The sequence below is a fragment of the Ixodes scapularis genome, unplaced genomic scaffold, assembly GCF_016920785.2.
Source record: "Ixodes scapularis isolate PalLabHiFi unplaced genomic scaffold, ASM1692078v2 PGA_scaffold4__175_contigs__length_147842914, whole genome shotgun sequence".
Lineage (NCBI taxonomy): Eukaryota > Metazoa > Arthropoda > Arachnida > Ixodida > Ixodidae > Ixodes > Ixodes scapularis.
In genome coordinates, this window is record NW_024609879.1 from 57,424,136 (window position 1) to 57,432,816 (window position 8,681).

The window sequence follows — 8,681 nt, forward strand, 5'->3', positions numbered from 1 at the left end:
TTAAATCATAGACCCTACTCGACTTAATCCAATAGAGAATCCTATGGACATGTAATCGTGTAATCATTACTTTTTGATGAACTTTAAAGACGGTAGGTGAACATAAAGCCGATACTCTAGTAGACGTAAGACCCATTTCCAGGTCGGTTTTCCTTATGTCCAGTGTACTTTCAACCTGCGCCTCTTTAGCGCACACTCTCACCCTTACTTGAGGAACTCATGGTAGTGATACTCTCGGCATATGATAATATTAAGCAGCGGGATTACTCTCGCCCGAGTGACCGTTACATCTCTCCCTGCTGGACGACCATAACCCAACTATTGACGTATTAATGCGGAAGCCTACGAGATAATACGGCAGTGGGAGATCAATACGTATGCCAATCTTCTTATTGCCAATCAGCCCCAACAGTTCGAACAAGATCACATGGTCATCTACACAGACGCCAGTGTTAACGACGGCAAGGGGGGCATGGCCTGGTTTTGTCCCACAGGACCGGAACTAAATGCCGCCCATAGCTGTCACCTCCTCTATGGGGACGCCCGGCAGGCTGAACTCCTGGCAATATCGGGAGCCTCAATCCTCGGCCCCCGACCACAACAGTACTCCATAAGATTACTAACGGACGCCAAGGAAGGGCTCGAAGAAATCGAGAACATTAACACGGATGACGCCACGGCTATGGCCATAAGGAAACGAGCGCACGATTTACAAGAAGTGGGTCTCGACCTACGTATTCAGTGGCACCCGCACACACCGGATTGACAGGAGGGAACGCAGTGGCACATAACACAGCCACGGCAGCCCGAAGGAGTATTGACTCAGCCGCCCCTTACCCTCCTCTCAACCCACCACATAATCCCTAGAAATGAGTCACATACTCATCGAGACCGTCATATCGATGGTGCCTCTACTTTATCAGAGTCAAACACCGCAGAGAACGTAAGCTATTTCTTACAACAATAACACCTCCGCCCCAAGTCGATCCGCAACTACGACTCTCGCGCGCCGAAGAAGTATTCTTAAAGGGGCACTGACGCATCAAAATATTTTTTTTAAATTATTATCCGAAACGATTGAAAATGATGCCGGGACATTGCCCTCGAAATTCGAAACTTGGGAATCTAGAATTTCTGAATTAAAAAAAAAAAACAATTTCCAAATGCCGAATTTGAAGTTCCCGCGCGATCCGCGCCAGTGAAGTGAGTCAAATTTTGCAGTCTCCTGCGACTCGACTTTCTTTCGGATCTCCGCTCCGCGCTATGAAACAAAGCGCCGTTGCCACCGCAACCCGAAGCGAGGAGGAGGTGAGCAGCTAGGCGGGATAGAAGGGCGCCGGCACGGGAGAAAACCGGTTTCTTCCCCGACTCGCCGATAAAGGCGCATTCACACTGAGCAAAAAACGCGCGTTGCGGTCGACGTCGACGCCGGCGTCGTAAAATACGAAGCAGTCACATAGGGCCACCCCACGGCGGCGTCGTCTCGGGGAATCTCACGTTTGTCGAGAGAACACGAAATTTTTTTATTCGTCTGCTTCGCACGATTATTGCCTTGCCTTCGCGATTGCATATGCGGTGGGAGACAACCGTCTTCACTGAATGGACAACGGTGATAATTATATATACGTTCACACTCCGGTTATATGCAGCATTGGCGAAAGGCACGGACTCGAACGGGCAGCTTCAGGTGCTCTTTTGCCGCGTTTTTGTGCAAACAAAGCACGGTGCTACGCCGGCGCGTCCCAGAGCCTTCGCGTCCGTACCTTTAACACTGCACGCAGACTGTCGAGAGTGTTTTCGATGGAGGACTGTTCTATACCGTAGTGATGGGTCTACACAAAACTACACAACTTATTGGGAGTGATCGCTCCCGCACAGTCGGAGGTCGGAACACACCGCGAACTTCGGTGGCAGCTTTCACGGCAGCTTCGCGCAAACGATGAAGAGTTGCTTCACGGCGTCGTACACGCACATAAAACACTGATCACAGTCAGATGTTCCAATCGGCTTGCTTCTTTCCACGCTGAAATGCTTCCAGCCACGTTTGGCGAGTGCGCGAATCCCCCGAGCTCTCTGCCTTTTCGCCTTCCCCCCATTGTGAGTCGAAAATAAACAAAAACAGCGAAAACATGTCCTAACCAGAAAAGGGCGGTACGTCACGTCCGGACGCTCGCTGATTGGCTCAAGCGCGCGCGTCGAGGGAGAAATTGGGTTCCGACTTCCGAGGCGTCGTCTCCCTGCGTCGTCCTCCTCGGCGCGCGACTTTTTTCAATACAAAAATAAGCAAAAGATTCCCCCCACGACGCGCGTCTTTCCGCTGTGTGAATGCGTCTTAAGCCTCTGCTCGAGCGCCGCCAAGTTTTCCGAGGGAGGATACAAATCCAGGAAGCGTCATCACACCGAAATCTGATTTTTGATATTTCTAAAAGAGGGGCCGTAGTGCGTTCGCAATCGCGGTAAAAAAACATGCTTTACGATTGCCGTTATTAAATGTTAGAAAAATGTCGCCTACAACGCTTCTAAATTTTCTGATTTTTGACGTCACCGATCAAAATAAGCAAGGAGGTTAGCGCGGGAAATATAAACGCCAAAAATAAAAAGGCGCGCGCGCGCGAAAGGAAATAATTTTTTGCGATGCGTTTTTTTTTTTTTTTTTTGCGTGTCTATGGCTATAACTTGCATCGTTTTAGAAAATAAAAAAAATATTACGAGCTTTGGGGTGTCGGGGCCCCTTTAAACAGAGTATTCGCAGACGCAGCCTTCACACCGCATATCATCAGGAAACGGTACCCCCCCAGCCGCGGAAACACTAGTTTGCTGCAGTCACTGCGGATTGGAGTGCAGAGCTAATCTCCTGCACCTTATCTGGGACTGCCCACGCTTCTCCGCCGAAAGGAAAGATATTCAAGATATACCACCATGCCGATCATGACAAATTACTTGCACCCTCATACCCCCTAGCCAAACACACGCTAGCCCGATATGGTAGTAAGAGTGACCTTGCGAGAGTATAGTGTGAGGTGACTCCCAGTACTTGACCGGCAGATTCTCATACCGGCAGGAAGATTGAGAAGCAGAACGACCGCCAAGATGCTTTCTGCACCCCAGAGAGATTGTCAAGCGTGCACAACTCCTCGCAGGTGCCTCCTGTCCCCCTCCTCAAACCCTAATCCCACACCACGGCTTTAGCCATTCCGTTCTCATGTGGTCCAATAAATAAATAAATTGAAGTGCAGTGCTTCTCAGGTCTAATACGTCCCTGTCTATTCTAGACAACTTAACTAATTTGTTTGGATGAACCAACTCGCCTCCGTTGCCACTTTGTTTTAGTGCGAAACCTGCGTGTATATTATTTATCGTATGAAATGCTTCTAGCGGAGCTCTTTTTTTTTTTTTTCGTCAGCTTCCTGCGCATAATTCTAATGCAGCAATTGCTTCTTCGTCGAAATGCAAGCGAAATACAGATGGGGCGCAGCACCTAAAGAAATTCGAGTAAAGACGCAGGCGAGCTGCTGACGAGTCATAGTAGAAAAACCCAGAGACAAGGAGGTAAAAACGACAAAAAGAACATCGTTGTTTTTCTACTATGCAGCAACTATATTAAGGGGCAACAGAATAAACATTAATTATATCCCAACAGCATATAGAACAGTGGCCTTTAAACGCGAGCTGAAATTCCGGTGCGCCTCTCTGAAATTGTTTTTTATTTTTCTTTGTTTTCGTTTGTGATTGCACAAGACTGCGGCGCAAGGCACGGGTTCGTTCAAACCCCTTTAACTCCAGAAAAATGGTCGTTCTGACTTGCCGCACACACAAGACACGCGGAGCATGTTCGTGACGCCAGTATGACGTGCGCGTCATCGGGGTTTCCATAGAATTACGTTTTCATTGATGCGCCTAATACCTTGTAGGTCGGCCTCACTCGGCGGAAGCCCCTGTGCAATGTTCCGCGACGACCAAACCTGCCGGATCCGGTCATCGTTTCGATGCTTTATACGTCGGATCGAACGGTTTTGACTCACACGTGTCTAGAACTTGCGAGACAACGTGGAAATGCTGGCGTATGCACGGACAACGTTAGAGGTATAACTCGGCCTGCTTGTCAATAGCAGGAGCGGTACGAAGGTTCCGTGTCACTAAGCTAAGAACATAATCAGAATATTCAGAGTAATGGCTTTTTTATGATTTAAAAACTAAGTATTCGAATGTAATTTGACATTTAGGTGTTTAATTTTAGGTACTCTCTAAATCACGTTCTGCCTAGTAACATATGCCGGAGCAATGTGACACTTCTTTTTTACGAAATAAAAAATATACGCCAATAGCAAGTTAGACAAAGAATCTTTGATGTATGGTGTATATGACGCAGGCAAAAAAACAAAAAAAACACGAGGTCGCTGGTTTGTTTTTAGTATTCACTCTTAGCTAACATGCTGTGATCAGAACCTATAACGAAGTGAAATGTATTTACGTAGGTAACACACCTATGGGCTGAAAATTGCTGCTAGACACTTTAGAGCATGCAAACTTACAAAAATAAGGTGACGTCACATTCATGCTAATTTTGTCGCGCAGTAAGCGTGAAGAGACATTAGAAGTGCGCTTTCATATCAATATTTCTTGAAATTTGTTGATCTCCTTTTAATTATGTAACTGTAATTCAAATCAGACAATTTAATAACCCTTCAGATGTGTCTCCCTCTTTGCGCAGGCTAACCTAGAGTCACGTCAAGTATGTAACTGTGTTTATATAACAGTTACTCGCTGACAACAACTTCAGTTAAAAATGAGGTCCTATTTACTTGCCGACGTTGTTCTGGCGTTGTTTTACGTGTCGCGTGTGTTGTCAATAAATTACCCTCAACCCCGAAAATACATTATTTCCTCCCCCCCCCCCCCCCCAAAAAAAAAAAAAAGATTGTTTTGAAGATTAATATTGCTTGATTTCCAAGGCGGTGACGCAAGCGCACTGGCAATATCTCTAAAAAGATATTAATTATTTATTTATCTTTACACATAACGTAACGGCCGATGTCTACCAAACACAAGATGTACACTCTAAAAATGTCCGTGCGTTTAGTTTCACGCAAACACTCGGAGAGCCAATCACCGCAACTTACGGAGGCAGCTCAGCGAATGACGACCCCGAAACATATGTTCAGACCAAAAAACGCAGCCTGAGTTGTGACATTAAGCAATGCGAAACGTCACGCTTGCATTGTTTAATGTCACAATTCAGACTGCGTTTTTTTTTGGTCTAAACAGACATTTCGGCATCATCATTCGCTGAGCTGCCTCCGTAAGTTGCGCTGATTGGTTCTCCGAGTGCTGTGTGTAAATGTAGACCCACAGGCTTTTTTTTTTATAATGTAGACAAATTTTGTCATTCATTTTACATTGACAATAAAGGACCGCCCAACCGCCAATTTCTTGAAAGGCACGCCTCTGTTCCGAGATATATAGGGTCAAACAAGGAGACGCCAGGCTCTTTAAATCGACCGGAAAATTCGGTTTCTTAACCTATCGCGCCACGATTTTGTGCAGCGTTGCCCACAGATGGTGCATTTTTTTGTTGTTGTTTATTTTTGTAAAATTTGCGAAGAGCGGAACTTACCTGAGGAAAAAGTAAAGAAAGAAAAAGGCTTAGCTCCTATGGAAACGCAGCGACGCCACCGGTCTTCAAACAACACGGCGCCGTTTCGCACGGGAGACAAGAGATGGCGCAAGCGGTCACGACGCCAACTGCCGCCAACGAACGAGCAGACGACGCCGAGAGCCGGCATATTTAGCAGAGAAGGAACTGCAGTTCCTTGCTGCTACCGCGCCTGTTTTTGTTTCTGCGACTATCGCCGCCTGCGGAACGCGCGCCGCTTTTGAGTCGAAAAGATTGTCTGCTAAAGGCGCTGGCTCTCGGCGCCGTATGCTCGTTCGTTGGCGGCGTTCGTTGCGCCATCTCTTCTGTCCCGTGCGAAACGGCGCCGTGCTCTTTGAAGACCGGTGGCGTCGCTGCGTTTCCATAGTAGCTAAGCCTTTTTCTTTCTTTACTTTTTCCTCAGGAAAGTTCGCTCTTTGCAAATTCTACAAAAAAAAAAAAAAATGCACCACCTGTGGGCAACGCTGCACAAAGTCGTAGCGCGATGGGTTAAGAAACCGAATTTTCTGGTCGATTTAAAGAGCCTGGCGTCTCCTTGTTTCTCCCTGTAGATCAAAAGAACGACGAAGTGACAAAGCGGAAGGCCTTAAAGTTTGCATGTACAGAATCAGTCGAAAGGAAAACGCAGATTTAGCGGTATTGAAAATACATCGAAGCATAATTTAACGCAAAAAGGAGTGACAGGCAAGCAGGAAAGTAAGATTACAAATATCACGTGATCAGAGACAGCTTAAAGGGCCCCTGAAAAGGAAAAAAAGTTTTTTTTTAAAACAGTCTGCTTGGGACACGCGTGTCGAAAAATGAATTTTACGCGAAAAAAAAAATTTTTAGAGCAATATTGACGTCGAGAGATTTATTTGAAATTTTGCGCGCAAATTCCAGGTCATTCAGCTCGGCTTCTCATTGGTAACCATGGTCATTCAAATCGGCTTCTCATTGGCCAATAGAATGAGTGACAGCTTAGATGTTGGTTATAAAATCTTCGTGATCTCTTGAGATCGCCTTTTGAATTACATATTTTTAGGTTTAAGAAACAATCCATCGAATGAATCTCGCAATTGCTTACAAACGTTTTACAAAATCGTAACTTCCGTTCGGACACTACAACAAAACAACAAACAAACGCTTCGCCATTTTGTTTTCTTTCATGGTCGCCGTCGTTGTAACGCGTCTCGCGTACCTCGGGTGGTTTTATCGCGTTTATATGAGAAAACCTTCTGAAGAGGGCTTGTTGCTTGTGTTAGTCATCGTAAGTACTTAGCAAGTGGCGCGGTGTGACAGGTATTTGTTTTCCTGTTCTTCTTTGCGTGATTCGTGTGTCCCGTTTACCCTATCTTTTGTATGTTTTCTGGCGCGCGCCAGTGCCAATTTTTTTTTTTTTTTAGATATCGGTTCTTGTAAAGAGTTTAGTGAAGGCACGCGGCACCGCACTTAACGTTTAATAAAAAAATCAGTCACCACTGCGTGTCCTCGCGGCGGCTTGAAGGGTCGTGCGGCTCGGACGAACTCGTCGAGGCACCCGCTTCGCCGCCTTCCGCGGCGAAGTGGGTGCCTCCTCGCGAGCGGTTGTCTCGCGGCGATCGGAGCGGACGCCTTCCGGCTGGCGAGGCGTGTCCTCGTACGGGCGAAGGCCCAGCTGCTGGCAGCGTTGAAGGGTTGAAGCAACCGACGCTTCAGGTCGGGGTCCATCGCGACGAGTATGTACTGTGTGACCACGGTACGTGCACGATACGACGAGGTACGTCGTGCGACCGGCAGACACAGGGACTGTGTTCCAAATCTCCAAATGGATCCGAGTTATTCCGGCGGATCGTATCACGTGACAGCACAGATTGAAAAACGCTGTACGCGGGTAGGTTTTAGAACGCCAAGGGTACAAAACTCTTACCCTGGGGTAAGATAGAGTAAATTTTGGAACACGGCCAGGAAGTAGCAATGGCTCTCGTGCGGGGCGCAGCCAAGCCGGGAAAGTAGCCAAGCCGATCCACTACGAAGAGGCGGGGTGTACCTCTCCTCCACGCGCCCGAAATGCCGAGAGAGAAAAAGGTGGAAAGGAGGTGACTGCCGACTGAATTGCGTCTGGCGCGGTCAATATTGCTCTAAAAAATTTTTTTTCGTGTAAAATTGATTTTTTAGCACGCGTGTCCCGACCAGACTGTTCTTTAAAAAAAAATTTTTTCTTTTCAGGGGCCCTTTAAGGAACGCACATGGGCGTCTAGATTTCCGAGTATCTCATTAGCTCCTCGCAGCCAATGAGATTGCTGCATGAGCCGATAACAACGCCGAAGAACAAATGACGAATCAGAAGGCGTAATTCATAGGAGGCCCGCCCTGCGTTCCTTGAGCCGCCAGTGACTATAGCGTAATAATGATATAATAAGGTGTAATTAAGAAACACCAGGACAAACGGGACGACGTCAGAGTTATTGCCCAGAATTAGCTTCTTCACGAGGTGCCAGTTTTGGCTACAGGAATAATATGGAGAATTCTAACTTAAAACAGGGTGCAAGGTGAACATCTTGCGAACAAGCCGCTTAAAAAGAATTCGTTATCATTCTGTCACTATTTGTGGCCTTTTCTATTGAAATTCACGTGAGTATGTGCTAATTATCGCAACAACAACGGCAACAGACAAAGTGTTGGGGGAAATTAAGTTACTTGTTAGTCAAGGTGGAAACGCAGGAGGTGAGAACTTTATACCAGGTTTGCTCTAACGAACACTTACCACAATCTGAAACGCGTAAGAGCAGCCACGAGAGGAACGTGCACTGAAATATCGCGAACATATTTCTAAAATCTTTTCTATATGAACATCGTCGATTCACTAATTGTTTATATATATACGAGTGAATAAGACGCATTCATTGGACCGCCTTTATTTAATTAAACGGCAGGTGCGCGCCGAGGACTTTAAAAAAAAAAAAAACTTAAAGCGTATGTGTTTATTTTACGCACCCCTAAATCTGTTAGTATGGTTACGACGTCAACAGGAAGAGTTTGGAGGCCGTTTGCAATGTGTTGGAATATG

The 8,681-nt window shown here is 46.4% G+C and overlaps 1 protein-coding gene across 1 annotated transcript in view; it reads right to left on the reverse strand.

The window, feature by feature from the left end:
* Nucleotides 1-8,439, reverse strand: part of LOC121837766 — a 28,860-nt gene extending 20,421 nt beyond the window's left edge. Inside the window, exon 1 of the mRNA XM_042293569.1 lies at nt 8,379-8,439. Within this exon, the coding sequence (XP_042149503.1) occupies nt 8,379-8,439 (61 nt within the window). The remainder of the gene's footprint in view (nt 1-8,378) is intronic.
* Nucleotides 8,440-8,681: the final 242 nt, after the last annotated feature.